An 18,361-nucleotide genomic window follows, 5' to 3' on the forward strand; every position below is an offset into this window, starting at 1 on the left:
AGGAGGCAGCATAGAGGAGTCAAGTGATGAACACAAAGTCTCACAGCGAGTAGGTGGCAGAGTAAGGTCTCCTGATTGCTAGTCCCCTGCTCTAGACCACTCTGCATTTTGGCCTATGAGTGGTCTGGCTTGTTTTGGGGATCTGGATGGCAATGGCTCCAAGACAGGCAGCTCAAGCTGTAGAAAGCAAATTGCAATGACTGGACATCAAGCAAACCCTACAGATAGTTTTGTCCTCTCACTGCTCTCAGTTTGACTCTTCTCTTCCATACTGCACGTGCCACACGTCTCATGTTCAAGGTCACAGCATCTACTGAAAGGGCAGGAAGAACAACTACAGACAACAAGAGGGACGAGGGCGTAAAACAAGATTGGGACAGCAGGTTCTCCCTGCCTCAGTCCAGGCAGAGCACGGGGTTCTCCAGGAAGACGGCGAGCTTGCCTGCCACTAGGTCCAGGTCGCTGGTGTTGGCATACTTAAGCAGGTTGGTGCCCCTGACAAAGTAATGCTTCAGGAAGTGCTGGCTCACGCACTTGTGGAGCTTCTTCACCATGCGCAGGAAGCCTTCCCGGAAGCAGCGCCAGTCCTTGGTGCGTGGGTACTTCTCACATGTCCAGAACAGCACCATCTGCAAGAGGCAGATGGGAGGGGAGGAGGAAGGAGAGATGTTACAGGGATTCTGCCAAAGATTCACACAATTAGCGAAGGTAATTTTACTGCTGATGAAAAGTGCTGGAGTGACTGCCCTGGAGACTGAAGGCAATGGCAACGCAAGCGTCTCCTGTCACTTTACCTCCCCCCTGACACAGAGGGATCATGCTAAGTCAATCCTGGCCCTCCTCTCTAATTGCCATGCCAACAAGGATACCAACGGTGGGTTTTATTATGTGGACACCAGTTCACCAGGGGCTGGTGAGTGAGACCCACCAAATTCATTTCAGAGGTCACCAAACAGCCATCCATTGGGAACAATTTTCAGTCACTACTGACCTCGGCAGGATTGGAACCAGTGACCACCACCACCACTGGCATTCACTGTGTGACCCTGGGCAAGCCACTTCCCCTTTCTGTGCTTGTTTCCTACCACTGTACCTACCTTGCTACCTCAGAGAGGGTGTTGTGAGCATGACTGGGTAAAAACTTTGAGCTCCTCAGACATAAGTCTCAGTAGAAATGCAAACTGGGTTAGGTTGTAGCAGGGAAAATAGAGTATAATATATGATATTGGTCAAGAAATAGTGTGTGATCATGCAGTTGAAAACTGTATTGTAATGCATATGTGGACTTAAGGTAGCATGGGCAGCCTCAACTCTGAGACTGCCTGACTTTTGTGTGTTTACCTGTAACCGTGCAACCATAATGTTCTTTTAACAATCTTTTTGTATGGAATGTAGATAAACAACAATTCTCACACCATGTAAGGAAAAGAGTAATGTGGTGACGGTCGTTACCTTCGGTGTTAGCTAGGGGGCGCTATACAATTATTGTATTACAATTGTTGCTACAGGCGTCCCACAGCAAAGACTCTGTTTGGTTGCTGCTCTCTCCTGACGACAGTATATTCCCCCACCCCGCCCTAAACTCCTCTCTGCTGACCTCACCACTCTTGCCTGCTATACACACCTGTAGGTGATAGGTCGTCAGGATTGGCTTATTTCCTGTACACCAGACATCCTCCTTCATTTGTCTCATGACTCGGAAGCACTTCATGCGGCAGCCACCGTCCTCGTCAAGGCCCTCTATCAGCAGGCGCTCAGCTCGGGAGAAGCCCAGCTGCCAGTGGTAATTGGAACGGGCCAGGAGATTAAAGCCAAATGACTGCAGAAGAACGGGGGAGAAGCAAACTTAACTTCAGAGCAGCATGAAGGGAGGATAAGGGAAGGATCCACTGCACCTGCCTGTTACCACTTGAGATCTGGTTGTGCATTATGGACTGAGTTACAAGGGACAGTAAGTTTGGGTTTCCTAATTCCCAGTGAACGTCTGTCCACATCAAACCAGGCCAGTTCCTCACGTGGATATTACTCACCCCAGAGAGACCCAGCGCCAAAGGAGAATGGGGAGCTGCAAGCAGTGCTGCACTGGCAGAACTGTCTGGGGATGTGGTAATAGCACAGCAGGGCCCACTGCAGGTCAGGATGAAAAGGCAATTGAGTTACATGGGAAATCCCTGGACTAGAACAGCAGGAGGAGGCTCAGTACATCAGGACCGAGGTGGCCAGAGCTCTGCCAGTGGTGTAAGACAGGACTCACCATGTACAGGGCAGGACAAGACTGAGGGGCCTGTGCAGAGAGGGGTGTGTGTGTGACAGTAAGAGGCAGAGTGATAAGACCAGAACTACAAGGATGGTGCTGGTCAGGATTGAGTGGCCTTGGCAGAGCTGGGGGAGAGGCGTGGGGAGTCTTGCACAACATCTGTCTATACTGTTCCATACATTATCAAACCTGCACAGGATTCACAAACACGAATATTAAGAAAACTAGTACACTTCTAAGCATTTCTAAGTATTCAGATGTTTTTACTAAAGAAAGTAGCCCTTCCGGGCATTTAAGAAGCATGACTCTTTCTCAAGTTCTTTCTAGGTCTGATTTCAGGTCAGGAAGATCATTTTAGACGGATACAGAACAGGGCGATCTGAAACCTTAAGGCTGACCCACCTAGAAAGAGAATGATGCCTCTAATTGGAAATCCAGTACTGGCTGCTTGGCACTCATCCTCCTCTGGGGAGCATTAGCTGCAGACTATGGAAGTCAACAGAGCTCTCGGTGCCTGATGGAAAATGGTGTCTCATCCGCCCCATAAAGGGCCTACTTCTCCCCTGTCTTGCACCTTGTGTCATTATTTACATCTGTGCTAAATGAGTAACAAGTGGGTAGAAAATGCTGCTGTTCTGATTTGGGTCAAGCCACCCTGACAAGGGTGTGCCTCGACCTTTGTGCTGCTCAGAACCATTTAATGCCGATATCTTCTGAGAGTTCCAGCAGGTTTCCCAGCTCCCAGTTGTGAGAGGTTTTCGACAACATGGTAAGACCTTTCACAGCGTTACTTGCCCTTTAAGTCCCCCTCCTGCGCCCCCTGCTTTGTACCTTGATGCACTGCACTTTCTCCTGGGAAGGCCAGCGCTTGAAGCAGCGGGGCCACCGGGCTTTCTCAGGCCAGCAGGTTGGGATTTCCACAGTAGGGACCAGCTCCACCTCTACCTGGGAGTCTGGTGTCTCCACAGCAACTCGAACCACCGAGCTGAAACTCTCCAGAATGCTGACTTTACCTGGGAAGGGACGACGAGAGGAGATGATAAAGACAGGTCTGACCTTCTGCACAGGCCAAGCAAGAGGCCGTTCGGGGCTTTGTATCCCTTGCGAACCCTGCCGCTCAGGGGCCTGGTTCAACTCTCACTTTCCAACAATGGGACCAAAGAAAACAACTCACCACCTGGATCCCCCTGGGGCACCAGGAGAAGAGGAGGAAGAGGCAGCAACTCAACATCTTGTTTCCCCCCTCAACCTCGACCCTTTGTGTGGGGCCAAGCAAATCATAAGACCAGCCCAAGATAAAGAGGAGCAGAATTGCTGCAACCTAAACGTCTCCAACAACCCACGGACACAAGAGGAAGCAAGGGAGCTCAGTGAGTCTGAGTAGGAAAGGGTCTCAATTGAAACCTCAGCTTCAAAGACCCTCTCATCTTTAGGGGAAGTCCACATCCATGAACTCTGTTGTGAGGCTTTTCTCTGCCCCTAGTGGTTATTAAGGATATTGTGTGAGTTAGGCATACTCTGGTCTGGCTGGGAACTTACATGGAAGCCAACTCCAGTGGACAGTCTGACCAGTCTGAAGTGACAATGGCAAATTGAGGCACTGCAAAGCCTCCAAATCTGCTACTGCGCGGCAAAGAGGCAACAATGAAATCAGGGAAGTGTTTAGGTAACTTAAGCTGTCTTTGGCAGAGTTTGTCCTATTTGAAAACAGTTAATCACACTGTCCTACTTCAGTCCATCTCTTCTCCCATCTGTTGTGTTCCAGAGGAGTCAGCACCATATGCCCAGACATCTTTGATGAACCAACAGTTTGGGAGCTGTTGCTTTAAAAAATGTTAGGTTTTCGCCCTGACACGTTGCCTTCCACATAAGTAAAATATCTGAGGCAAGCAAACAAAACATTTGACTTTTCTGCCAAGCCATAGCATCTGCTTGGTGGTGGGATTTTTTTTTTCTTTACTCCATCCCCCTCAATAGTAATAAATATTTGCTATAGGAATGAGTTGCTAAATGAGTTGGTTGAACACTGAGTTTGATTTTAACAGGTCTCTCCAAAATCCAGAGTTACATCTGGGTAGGGAACGTTGCATCCATGCATTTGCAATGCTGGGATGCAGCGTCATCCCACCGAAAGGTAAAGTTGTCCTTAGAAGAGAGGCAACATGGTCTGAGGTCAGCCTTGGACAAGATACAACCAATGTGCCTCAGTTTCCCCAGCTAAAGAATGGAGATGATAATACTTACTCACACCAGAGTGTGTGGGTTTAATAAGTTTAAGCCAGTAAAGTGCTTCAAAGATGACAATTGCTAAGTATGATTATTTTTTATTATTAAGGTGGCCTCCCATAAGCTAGCAGTTAGAGGTGACTGCAGCCACAGCTCTAAAGGAGTGTTTAAAACACAGCACAAAGCACATCACATCTGCAATCAATTCTTCAATTTCTTTTGTATGGAAGGCTGGGATGTAAACACATATTTTGGAGCTGCCTATGAGAGGTAGCAGCAGTGCTGCTGCAAGTGACCCCCGGTGACATTACCTCGAAGCAGGATGGGATGGGAGCAGCCTGGGCATAGCCAGTATTGGTCTAAAGTCTGAATAAAGATAACAAAGGGTTTTGCTTGAAGGAGAAGCTCTGCCAGGCAGCTGCTCAATACTACAAGTTGCAAAGCTATGAAAGCCTCGGGCTTCTCTGGGGGACTGTTCACCTCCAAGCAGTGGTGCCTGCAGCCGAAGGCACATTACACACGGTGCATGCCATTGGCAGGGGCGGCAAGGCGTCAGCATCAGGCCCTTCCCACAACAGTGGTGGGGGGGAACAGTGCTGGTTGCCCCACTGCCCACTGAGGTTTGACCCCGCCATCCCTGCATCATGATGGGAGGGCAGCAGGGCCAAAACTGAGTGAGCGGCATTGCAACATGGTATACGGGGGTTGCAGCACCACTCAGGTTTGGCCCCACAACCCCTGCATCCAAACCTGAGTGGCGCTGCAACCCCCATGCACCAGGTCGCAATGCCGCTCACTCAATTTTGGCCCTGCCACTCTCTCACCCCCGCCATAATTGAGCGGTCATGGGGCCAAACCTGAAGTGGCAGCCAGCACTGCTTCTGCTCACCACTACCACGGGGCTGGCTCCTGCACCAGGCTCCCTACCCAGCCTCACCCCACAACAGCCCAGGTCCCCTCTGCTCTGCCCACAGGACACACTCAGCGACAGCCTCAAGAGTTGTGGCGAGTGCCCCCATGGGAGAGCTGGCTGGGAGAGGGCAGCAGGGAGCCCTGGGGCGTACCATGTCAAAAGTACCTGGGGGTGCCCCTGCCTCCCAGTACCATTCACAATCCTCTCCCCATTCACTGTCCTAACCTTCATCCACATCATCACAGAGTGTCTTTCTGGTTGGTCTAGACCCAGAAAGGAACGGACTTAAACACCAGCTGGCCATGGACACAGGTTTCAACCTCAACTGCCTTCATTTAAAGACATTTGTAGGCAAGAGGTACCAGCGCTTCCCCTCTGCAGAGGGCACAAGGACACCCCATGGAAGCTCTGTAGCTTGGGTTGGAGAAGCCTAGAAGGCCTATAGGACCCACATAGTTTCTGGCCCAGCAGAAAAGCAGATTATTTTCTGAAAATGTAGGCAAAAGAAAATGTTAGTTGATTTTTTGGGGTGGTGCTGAGGGAGGATGGGGTCCAAATTCATAACAGAAAATCCGAACATCCCTGAGCACTGAGAGCTTGTAATCTGAACCTGGGTTGAGAGGTCTTACTTGTGAAAATGGAAGTCATCTTCATCATGGGCCAGTGTCTCCTCAGCTGTGGGGTGTGTGAGCCAATCTCTGTTCACAAGGAATGAGGCAAGTGGCCAAACACCCACTATGGGTAGTGATCACAGTCCCCTGTCAGAGGACTGCACTTGAGAGGCGGATTCCCTTCACACCTTTCCCGCTAAACTCACTGGAGAGGTTACAGGAGGTAATTGACTTCTCCATCAACTCCCTGAAGATGGCAAGGACCTTGGCTGGAACGAGATCACCTTCGATGTTCACCTCTGTCTCATGCCACTGCTGCAGGCTCTTTGAGAACTGCTCCACCTCCAGCCACTGCTGCAGCTCCTCTGGGTCCCGTACTGGGGAAAGGAGCTTTGCCCCATGCACGGTGTAATACCGCCAGTGCCGTACCTGGTGCTCCCGGTACCCTGTCAGGCCGCGCAGTGGGACTGTGATGAGGAAGTGGCTGGGTGCTAAGACCTAGAAGAGTTCAGAGAGATTGAGAGAGGAAATGAGGGCAGATTTACAACCTGGATGCGGGGAACATGGTCACAGCAGGTAGAATCACTGGGGCTTCTGAGCAAAAGGGAAAGTCACGCTGGAATGGAAGCAGCTAAGTGCAGATACGTCCCACTCCGAGCCTATCTGGCTAGGACACTGTCTTAGAATAAGGCTGGAGGCTAGAATGTGTCAGCCATGTGCTATTTAGGTTCACAAAATGAGAAAACTATCATTAGAAGGAAGCTGAAGTGACCATCATGGGCAATGCTACCAACGTCAAATCGGAACACCGTTGGCTGATTTGTTACCTCTCCCTCCACCTTCCCCTCCTCACCCTTCGTTGGATCCATAATCTTCCACGGTTAGATCTGCAATTGCAAAAGATGCAGGTACAGAGAGAGATGCTAGGACAGAAGGCAAGATATGTGTAAATTATTGCCTGAGAATTATTTCTAGAGATTGGCCTAGAGATTGTTAGTAGTAATAATAATGTCAATGCTCACTTCTTTAGCCCCTTTCACCCAAGAATCCCAAAGTCCCTTAAAGACATTAGTAAAATAAGCCTTTTACAGACTGATTTGTGGTAGGGAAATATTGTCCCCATCTCACAGATGGGGAAGCTGAAACAGAGAAAAGTGAAGTGACTTTCCCAAGGCCACACAGTGAGTCAGTGGCAGAACCAGGAAGAGAATCCAGTAGTCTGGTCACCTATGTCACACGGAATTGTTTCTGCTCTTTGATTGGGTGACAAACTTTTAACACACGAGTGTAATAAACAAGTTGATAAATAACAAATAGCCACTAGTCTTGCTTGCATATCAATATGGTTTTCATGTGAAGAACAACCATTCTCCTATAAAAAGCTCTTTGTGAATAGTGAATTAGCAGGGGAATGAACAAAGTCAAACCTATTAGCTACTCAGAATTTGAACAAATGTTTCCTAACACTGTTTTTGGAGTATTGAACCATCTCGGCTCTCTCGGTCCAAACAACGTGGCTAAAACATCCAGACATTTAACAGTCTGAACTCTAAAGCTTTTCAGCTTTGCTTATCACTAATCATAACTCACCCTGATATTATTAGGGGAAAACCTACTAGAGAAACAGAATCTAAACTGACAGCAATTGCTGGAAGGTGGTTACCCCAAGGAAAAAACAAAACACTACGCCATTCTCCAGGAATGGTCCAAAGCACTGTAGTGACACTCTTGGTAGCTCCACTGACATAGGGTAATGCTGCTGGACACGGTAGGATTTTTTAAAACAAAGCCTACCAGCAGGAAGCATAGAAATTGCAAATGCAACTGCGGAAACCTGTGTTAGTCAAATCCAGTTCCCCGTTTATATAAGGGCAGGAGGAGGAAAGAGGACAGTCACCACAGGAAATTTCAGAACAAAATGGACCCCACAAGAAATATTTTTGTTTCTGGGTGTTGAGAAATAAGCAAAGCCAATCTAGGACCTACATGCTACACTCCATAAGAACAGAATGCAGCAGCTTTCATGGAATGACTGGCTTATTTTACAATGCATTTCCTTAATCACATCTGCACAGAAAAAATCATGCAGGACAGAATCAATTTTCCCCCAGCCGTTTTCCATTCTAGGACGTCTACTTTTACCTGCTCACCCTGATTGTAATGGAATTGTTCTGATGCACCTGGGAACCACAAATGCTCCCCTCCTAGTGAATTACCAGTGATCCACAGGCTAAGAAACACTGATCCAGTGATCCGAGCCAAGGACAAAGGTCCCAGGTCCCAGTGTGAACTCAGCCACCGCGTAAGCCTTGCTCAATCAGACTCACTCGTCACATCGAATTACTCTTAAAGTGTTGTAAGGCCGCTCTCTCTCATGATGAAGGATTCTCCGGCGGTGTGTTTCAATGAGATATTTTAAAATCTCACTTCTTCAGGCTGTCCTGGCTTGGGAGAGAATCTGTGTGTGCATGGCCTCTGGGCAAGGCTGCTTTGTGCCACATGATCACTCCTACCTCAAAAATCAGACTAAAAATAACAGCAGGGCCTCAGTGAATGACACTTTATTGAATCTGTGTTGGCTAACGTCATACATCAATCTCACTTTTCAGAAGGCTGGAGATGGGGTGAGCAAGCCCCAGTGTATTGAACAACCGCGTTGCCATTCCCAAACTTTCAAAAATCATGAGTCGAGCCATAAGAGATCATGAGATTTAAACAAAATAGTAATGATCTGGGGGGTTCTTTATATTCGCCTTCCGGTTTCTGAGCCCCGGGGGCTGCACTCAAGTCGAGCTTTCAAGCTTTTCTCTGCAACCGTGAGCACTAGAAATGTACTTTTTTGTTTTTCAGATGAAATCTGAGAGTCTCATGGAATCACAAGACTCCTGCAGATGGGGCTTTAGCAGAAAACACCAAATATCAAAAGGCTCTAGACAGAACCGCGAGAGTTAGCAATAATGGAATAGGTGCATTCACATTTCAGCCCATTGGCTGAATAGGACTCACACCCACCTTTGTCTTTCATATGGACATTCTGTGCAGCCTGTACGTACTACAAGCCCCAGCATGCCATGTGCCACTTTTATCTGAGCAAAGCCACTGGGAGCAAACTAGAGCAATCTATGCTGGCACCTGTAGTCTGGGGCCCATTCCTCTGTATAAAAAAACAGTTGCTAAAGTTATGCGAATTAGATGCAGCCCAGCCCTTGGGCTCCTGGCAAAATGCAAAGCATTCCTTAGGGTATAGCAAGAAGGAAGTAGTAAGTTAGAAACAAGGGTCCTGTGCTCCGAGCTCCCTTGCAAGGAGGCTGGGAAGGTCAGAGGGGAGATTGGCTATGCGGGTGAGGGATCTAGTGTCTGGAGAAGAGGGATGGATGAGGATGAAGCAGGCATGGGGGCAACTGTTTGGAGGAGTCGGTGTGAGGTATTTGTACCTGGACAGATGGGTGGAATGGGCGTTTCCCCCGAAGCAGAGCGGACCACTTGGCCAGTAAAGCTGGCTGATCCTGAGAGAAGCAGAGAGGAAAATAAGAAGTATACAGAACATGGAGAGAAAGCACGTGCCATACAGTTAGTTCTTGCGGCATTTTGGAGTTTCCGCCGAGCCTAATAATAAAGAAAAGGTTGCCCAGCTATTGTCCACAGAGATAATACACTGGTGGGAAGTGCCACGCTGACAGCTCTGGAGAGGGAGCTAAGCTGCCCAACTCTGCCTCACCAACGCCCCTCAAGCTGTCCCACGTGCCCCGGATTGACCACCCCGACTGCGGGAGGGGAGTCCCATCTCTACAGCTTGTTGAAGCCGTAGGAATTGTGTTGAGGCCGCCAACGTGGTGTCAACTGTGTGACGGTGGTTTTGCAATCTAGAATCTCTCCGCTAGAAAATGAAATGAGACCCCTGACTCCTTTAGTACAGGCAATAATATCTGAATCAGTGACCTATATGTGAAAGGCTTGAGACCTGATTAAATCTCTCCCTGTGCAATCCACCAACTGGACAGATGTAGCCACTAGAGTACTATTTCCTGATGACAATCATGGGGTATGTTCCCTTTTTGTTGGGTGTATGAGGTGATTGATTACCTGTAATTGTTGTTTTCTGAAATTTTGACCTGTAATAAATTCACATTCTTGGGCCTGTTATAGCTGCTATCTCTGAAGAACTCCCACTGGCAGGCACAGGAAATAAACAGTGCAAATACTGGGCAGGGAGATGAAAATAAGGCCCTTTTCTGAAGAATAAACCATGTCCACACTGGAGCATCTGGCTACCAGGAGCAGGGGAGATTTGCTTTGGCAAGAGCCTTTGACATACTTGCACTGAACAGTTTCTGGGTAGGACTGATCAGGAATTCTTCAACAAAATTATTTACTGTCAAAAAATGCCAATTTGTCAAAACTAAAACTTTTCGTGAAAGAGAAAGGGTCAGTTTCGACAAATTCCTCCTCTTGAAATTTTTTTTAAAATTTTTTTTTGAAATTGTTGAAATGAAAAGTTCCATTTTTTTGGTTCAACATGACTTTTCAGTTCCAAGTTTAAGTTCATGTATACTAAAAATAGTTTTTAAAATAAAAAAGGTCAAAATCAAAACAAATCTTATATTTTATCAAAACAAAATGTTTCAGTTGACCTAAACTGATTCCCCCCCCCCCCAGATTTTTAGTTTGTGAACATTTTCAAAACGTTGACTTTTTGTCCTGATTCAGGATGGGAAATCTGAAAAAATCTTCCCAAGACAGGAAAACAATTTCTTGTCCAGCTCTATTTCTGGAAGAACACAGTTAGGAATGCTTAAAGTACAACATGGATGTCTGGATTTTCCCAACAATTGGGATCCCACCATATTAAATGATTCCTGTTCCCAAAAGCAACACCCCAAAAGTTCTCCTGAAAGGAACATAAGAACGGCCATACTAGGTCAGACCAATGGTCCATTTGATCTTGTACAATATCCTGTCTTCCAGCAGTGGAAGGTGCTTCAAAGGGAATGAACAGAACAGGCAGTCACTGAGTGATCCATCCCATTGTCCACTCCCAGCATCAAACACAGACTGGCATGTGCTCGGATGTCTTTTCAACCACATTACTCTCCCAGGGGCAGTCACAGCAATAACTTTATGGGCTTTGTTTTGGAAGCAGGAGTAGCTAGTGCCCTGAGCTAACTGTCATCTCTTATAAATACATCTTTTACAACTCCATTCCTACACAATATAGTTAACAAACAGTTACATTCCCCCCCTGCCCTTCCCCTGCAACTTGACTATAACATGCAGATTTTTAGCACTGGATTTAGTTAAATATGGATAATACACTGGCCACTTTATAGATAGTTAAGTTTTCAGGGTCTCACTTGGGCAGAGATTGGTCAGATCAAGTTTACCTATAGTAATTCCTGATTACTCCCCCCCAAAAAGATTATCTTGCTTTTTTTTTTTTTGCAGGCTTCAGCAGCCATTCCATCTTGGACTGGGATCTTGCCACATCTTGCATGTTAAGCGGGATTGGTCTAGGTCAGTTTGGGGGACCAGCTGAATGATGCACCAAGTGGTGTTTGTTGTTCAGAATGGGGCACTCTTCTCTGTGGATCAGTACTGTTGCCGTGGAGTACTGTGCTGCTGGAGATGCCATATTTCAAAAATGGCCTAAGAATGACTAAGACTGCGTGCCCCAGAGCATAGCCAAATTCCAACTCAGGTAATCATGTTCTGCCTCCCCAAATACCCATTGAAGCTTCAATCACATACACTAATTTTTTTCCACTTTCTGCCCCAAACTATTGCAAAGATTGCTCTGTGCTTTTACTCAGTTGCTTTGTTCCACCCAAGAAGTGGCTGCATTTCAGTAATGGGGTCTATAATGCATAACTATAGTAACATAATGCTCTTCAGATGAAAAGGTCTGTTCAAATTTATTATTATTCTTTCATTATTAAACTGATTTATTTCTGACTTAAAGAGCCACATGAAATAACCAGTCTTCACACTGGCAGAGTTGAGAGTGAACGTTATTATTTTGGTGAGTATCTGACAGTCTGATCCAGGGGGAAGTTTCACTTTTCCCACCATCAAATTTACATCCTCATGATGAAAATGGAAAAATTCCAGCTTATGAGTAAAATCTCGGAGACCTCCCCTGGTAACAGAAGTCCTTTGGTTATCCATGTTACACATGGCCGCAGTAGCAAGGCAAACTACCCAACTCCTTAATCTTGCCTTGCCAGATCCTCCTGTAGCAGGAACAAGGGAATTCAGTCTCCACAGTCCCTTCAGACCGTGGCTTCTCGGCTGAGACTGCCAGTAAAGGTGACAATGTGCCAACTATGGTGTTTGTTTGTGATATGGATACTTGCCCACTATGAACAGGGGTGAACCACCAACTCATTGCATGCAGCTCACCAGACGGTACACTAAACCTTTCGCCCTTACCCTAAAATTCTCGTTGTGCACACCAGAGTTGGAGATGGCCTGAAATCGCGTGTCCCTGTAGCTGATTTCTGCAGTCAGCTGTTGGATGATCTTCTGCACCTCATCCACTGTCTTAGACACCAGGTGGTGTCGCTGTTCCACCTGTAGACATCAAGCAAGTAACTTTACATCATGACTAACTGCAAACAATCTCTATCTCCAGCCAAGAGATCACCTGAACCTGGGGCATCTTGAAATGTGTGTGCACCTGTGTGCACACATGGGTTTGCATACAGAACTCTGGGCAATAAAAGTTTAGAGTTCTCCTCTTGATAATTGCCAGCTTACTCCATCTGGTGATAATGGAGCTCTGGCTGGAGGCTCTAAAGTAGATGAGGCCACTCAGCAATGTATTACAGTATGGAAGGGTAGGTAGAGAATTCATTATCTTGGAATTTCTCCATTCTTTGGCCGATTTTGGTTTTGGCCTAAGACTACCCAGCTTTTCCTTTGCGTAGGCTAGCCAGTCACTGATCCAGGAACTGCAGTCTCCTAGGAGCTTGTGTGGCTCAGATATTCTCTGCTGGGTCAAGCCCACTGATGCTGTGACAGAAAACACTGACTCAAATTCATTCCTGGCGTAGGCTGACACAACTCAACTGACTGGTCTGAACTTGGCTCAGTGGCCTTGCATGTGTGAAGCATAGGAGCAATTCCATTTCTAAAGGGTGCTGAAGTTCCTCCTCTGTGCTGATCTCAGCGGTAACCACAAGCTCTCACAGGAAGTCTGTGCCTTGCTGTACTCTCCCTCCAGTCAAGCAGTATCAGCCAAAATATTGATTATCGCGAGTTTCAGTAGAATGGAGGAGGTGGAGGACGAACTGAGGTGCAGGATGGGCAAACCAGATAAATAAGAACCAACATGAATCATCCCACACCAGCACAAGTGCCAGGGTCATACAGGGATGATACAAGATACAGGCCAGAGTCAATTATTCAGGGTTTAACAGAAGGAATATACAAGACCATGCCTAGTGAAGGACACTGGCATATTCCACACATGATCCTCACACATTTGTCAATATGGGATGCAGGCTTATCCACACCAAACCGTTCTGAGGCTAGTTCATTGCTATTACTAAGTAAGTTAATTAACATATGTCTAATTACTCCTCCATCCAGGGATCATTATGCAGGATGATGGGTGAGGACTGTTCACTGCGCTTCCCTTCATCCCGGTGCCTGATCTTATATGATGAGGATAGAGGCAGTGAGGAACACACCCAGCAGAAACTCAACAGCCAGCGTTAGCAGAACTAATTGGGAGAAAATGAAACCAACCAGAACCTGCAGCCAAAATCCCAACCAAACGATTTGCAGATTTGAAATCACAACATTTTGTAATAACAGCACTGAGGCTCAGCGAGGGGAAGTGACACACAGTAAATCTCTGACAGAAACAAGAATAAAAGCCAGGTCTACTCTCCCAGTCACCTCCTCTGACCTCTACACCTTAGTTGCTATTGATTCATTCTTCATTAGAGTACTGTGTGTCTGAAAACTCACCAGTGCCATGGTGGTTATTACTATATCTAGTAATAGATGAACCTCGGGCCCCAGACTCTCTTAGGTCTGCAGAAACAGGATGGAGGTCTTGGGAGAAGCGGCTTTCCCATGTGATCTCTGATGTTTGCCACTTCCCGTCACAGTTATAAATACTGTGCCGAACAGCCTCTTTCGCCATATACTGGTGTTTCCCTTTCCAGATCCCAGCTTTGGGAGTGTCAAAGCAAATGTTAAAAACTGAACAACAATGTATTAATATTTTGGATATCAAAAACGGGTTTGGTTTGGGATCTGGAACCGAGTTGGGGTTGGGTCTAATTCATCCCTCCATCTCCATCCAATACATATTTGGATTTTTTCTTTGCTACAAGAGTGGGTTAACAACACTGATTCAGAAAAAAAGCAGGGAGTAGCTTGCAGGCAGGCTGGTGGCTGGCTGCTGCCCTGCCTCGGGAGGAAGATCAATGACCGAGGAGTGGAGAGAAGAATCCATACATTTAATAGACCCAGTTGTAAAAAACCATTTAAGTTAACATGCATAAATTATTACATGGTATCTGTGCTGGTTCATTATATGATTATAAGTTTTAACAAACAGGCTGTGAAGTGACATGATTTAATACATAATAATAATGATGATTAATAACTGGAACCTTGTCTTTCTCACTTAGGAGGCTGCTGGAAAGAAAATCGCTCTCTGAGGGATGAAAAGCTTCTGGTGGAACCTAAAATTCTGGTGGCTCTGGGCCCCATTTAAATGCTACCTCTGGTGCTCGGTACCGCAGCAGATGAGGCAATACACTATCACAAATCTCTCTATGCACAACCGTGCCCTCTGGCTCCTATGTCACCCTGCAATAGAAATCTTTACAGTGAGAAGTACTAATTGGCAGAGTTGGCTGGAAATTTTTGGATGGAACATTTTTCCATTGGAAAATACCAATTTGTTAAAAGTGAAACATTTTGCAAAGATGTGTTGATTTCAGTGATCTTTAGTTTAGAAAAAAATGAACAGAGTTCTGATAAGGGCAAAACATTTCCACCTTCTCAAAACAGAAGCCTCGATTTTCTGTTTAATATGACTTTTTGTTGAATTTTGGTATTTAATATAATATAAATATAAATATAAGTTGAAATTGGAACAAAACATTTTGATTGACCTGAAATGATCTCTCATTGTGCAGGCAATTTCGGTCCATTTCAGAACAGAAAAAAAAAAATTCAAAATCTGAGCAGTTCCCATGAAATTGAAACCTGGTTCCTGCCTAGCTCTCTTAAAAAGGTTAGATGGCTTGTTTAGATAAGCATCCAAGGTTTAGGAAAAGGATTAGGTGAGTTCTAGTATTATCCACCTCTCCCTAATTATTGAACACATGCATTATCTTCCCTAGAGACAACCTTGCTGCTATATTTTTGGGTCTGCTTCTATCAAATCTGAGCTTTTGGCTGGATAAATATGAACCCTAGAATCTCTCCTAGGTCTAAACACAAACAACTCCAGCTGTAACCACATTTGAAATTCCAAGTTTGGAGGATAGAGCCCAAAACACAAACTGGTTCTGAAGTGGGACAGGATGACCATCTAGGGAAAAGCTAAGAGGCCACCAAACCAAACCCTTTGCTAAGGTTCTGAAAGGGAAGCATTGGAAATGTCACTAGAAATCTTATTATCATGATACTTAAGTCCCATTTTGTCCCAAGACTCAAGAGTCAGACAAGCATCCAACCCTTGAATTCTGAACTTTTCAAGATCATCCCTACTTGTGGAGACAGAGAAGAGACATACACACAAATACTTACCTTATTCTGGATGTAAAATTCCACATCTTCTTCTGTGAATGGTTTCATGGTAGGATGTTCTTCCTTGTGCTCCAAAATTTAAATTTTATTCTCTTGCTTGGCTCTGGGTGTTTCAGAACCACTTCCAGCTTTTGGTCTGCAGCCTTCCTTGCCTTGCAAACCCAAGACACCTAATTCCTCTGTGGATGGAGAAGAGGGGAGACAAGCTGGGAGGTTTGCTTGTTTTTTCTGTTTTGTGTTACAATGTGTTTCAACCTACTAGGAAAAAATATGTCCAATTATATTTTCAAGCTCTGGTTTTATTATTATTATTTTAAAATGGTGATTCTTAACATATATACATATATAAAAAATCCCAAACACTGCTTTGCCTTTGGTCTGAATTTGAAGCACCTTTCAGACTCTGTTGGGGATTCAGAGCTCTCCTGCCCAGCATTATTTTCTGATTGCCACAAACACTTCCCTGTTTTTCTAACTCTTAACTAGATCATTTATAAACCCTTTCAAAACACAGAGAAACACTCCCTTGTCGAGGTCAATCCACCCACTTTCCTTCTGTAGCTGTACTGCTATGTTTACATTCAGATCACTCATTTGGGTTGCAGTCCAGGGCCTCTGCTCCTTGTATTTCCTTTCTCTCTCCTGCTGTATTGACAGTAAACATCCCACCGCCTGTCCCCAGCCTGCAGTTTGCTTCGCCTTCTTTACAATAAACAGATATAAAGCTGCCTCTTGTTAGCTGCCAGCTGCCCAGATAACAAACCCAACACGTTGTTAGAAGGGAAAACCATTGATTGGGCCTTATCGATCTGATAAGAGTTGGTGGCTTTTAAAAAAAGGGTACGTCATCCCCGGGGAGAGTGGCAGAGCCCTGTAGAGACATGCGTCCATGATGCAAACTGTCCCTGGTTAGAAAGAATGGGCCCACTGTTTAGCAAAATAGTTATTTTGGCCCAGATCCACAAAGGTATTTAGGTTTCAGAGTAGCAGCCGTGTTAGTCTGTATCCGCAAAAAGAACAGGAGTAGGTATTTAGGCTCCTAAACTTACACTGATTTCTGTGGAAGTTAGGAGCTTAAACGCCTTTGAGGGTCTGGACCTTTTCCACTCTGTGTTCTCCAAGCCCTCTTTATGTGTTATTATTTGTACAGTGCCAAACACAATGGGGCTCCAGTCCTGACACTGCCACAATACACTTATTATTCATTGTTAGTCAAATGACGATCATGTTATTGGCGCGATACAAGACCCAGCAGAAAACAGTCCCTGCCTCCAGGAGCTGGTAGTCTAAAACTCAACCCTGCCTCCAGATTTCCCAGTGTATTTTCTAGTGTCCGTTTAGTTAAAGCATTAGCCTCCCACCTTCCCACCACACGTTCTCCTACTCCCTTTGGGGCCCTTCTTGAAAGGGAATGCCCAAAGGATTAGCAACATTGGGAGCTTTGCAGGAGAAGTCAGATTTAAGGCGCAGAGTGTGTCACAGTGGGCTAAGGAGGGCATTGCGGGGACCAGGGATAGACTAGAAGAAGATGTAAGGAGAGGCTGGGCAGGGCAGGACACACTGGCAGAGGAAGGGTAAGGAGCATTTTAACTATTCAGACTGAGTTAAAAAGTATGTCCTTATTTCCCCTCCCCACCCTCACCGTCCCTAGTTAGAGATTTCAAATCCAGGAAGGTCTGAGGAAGCCTTAGTCATTTTTCTTCACCTCATACATCCACAAGCCCTGTACGTCTGTGGTGGGTTTCAGCTTCCCGTTTTCCCAAGCCCACCAGCTGTCTGGTGCTATAGTAGCTATTGGACAAACAGGCATTGAGGAATCTGGTCCCAGTCATTTCACATTAAACAATAACACACAGCACTTTACGATTCGAAAGCACTTCACAAAGAGGAATTTAATTCTCACCTCCCCATGAGGGAGGCCAGTAGAAGCAATTTGGGCCAAGGACCATCTTTTTGTCACGTGCATGCACAGCACCTCGCACAATGGAGACCTGACCTTTCTTTGGCAGCTTCTAGGTGCTACTGCAGTGGAAATAATAAATCATCATTAGGATTATTACCCTCCTTTTACAGATGGGGGGAAACAGACTGAGAAAGGAGAAGCGACTTGCCTGTGCAAGTGTCAAAGCTAGGATCAGAACGCAGGAATTCCCGACTCCCAGACCCCTGCTCTAACTAGTAGGTTTTGCTGTTTTATGTGCTTAACTTTAGTTAATTCCAATGGAGAACAAAAGAGCCGGGGGCAGTGCAAGAGCTGACCCCAGTAGCCAATGGCAGACTGCGGTGTACTGGCCATGGGAGATTCCAGTGGATTTTGACATGCCTATTTTGGAATCACAGTGTTGCTGAAGGACAGCCAGGAAATACTGTGTACAACAAAGGGAAAGCCTCTGACACAGGCAGTAAAAGTCACGTAAGCACAAGGAGTGTCGGCAGCTCCGTCTGGAAAGTGAAAGTGTCGGGTTTGGCCAGAAGCAGCAAAGCAGCATGGGCACCAGGTGCCCAGCCCTGCTTACTTGTCCCTGGCTTCGAGTCAGGATCAACAGGTCAGAGGCAACACACCAACTTGTGATTACAAAATAC

General features: G+C 46.0%; 1 protein-coding gene across 1 annotated transcript; it reads right to left on the reverse strand.

Annotated features, from left to right (window-relative positions):
- Window positions 1–395: 395 nt before the first annotated feature.
- Window positions 396–15,831, reverse strand: MAB21L3 (mab-21 like 3). The gene is made up of 7 exons (XM_065397471.1): window positions 15,779–15,831; window positions 12,434–12,574; window positions 9,442–9,513; window positions 6,214–6,505; window positions 3,089–3,270; window positions 1,625–1,819; window positions 396–629 (listed from the first exon to the last, which is right to left on the reverse strand). Exons 1-7 carry the CDS (start codon window positions 15,824–15,826, stop codon window positions 396–398), a joined length of 1,164 nt encoding a protein of 387 aa, XP_065253543.1. The 5' UTR covers window positions 15,827–15,831.
- Window positions 15,832–18,361: the final 2,530 nt, after the last annotated feature.

Source organism: Emys orbicularis, chromosome 1 (assembly GCF_028017835.1).
Source record: "Emys orbicularis isolate rEmyOrb1 chromosome 1, rEmyOrb1.hap1, whole genome shotgun sequence".
Taxonomy (NCBI): domain Eukaryota; kingdom Metazoa; phylum Chordata; order Testudines; family Emydidae; genus Emys; species Emys orbicularis.

Excerpts from the sequence above, each read along its gene's own strand:
- MAB21L3 (XM_065397471.1), bottom strand. The coding sequence starts at position 15,826 with ATGAAACCATTCACAGAAGAAGATGTGGAATTTTACATCCAGAATAAG. Across the intron at positions 9,514-12,433 it reads TGCACAACGAGAATTTTAGG|GATCAGCCAGCTTTACTGGC; the intron begins GTAAGGGCGAAA and ends TGCTTCTCTCAG. Across the intron at positions 1,820-3,088 it reads AGAAAGTGCAGTGCATCAAG|TCATTTGGCTTTAATCTCCT; the intron begins GTACAAAGCAGG and ends GTTCTTCTGCAG.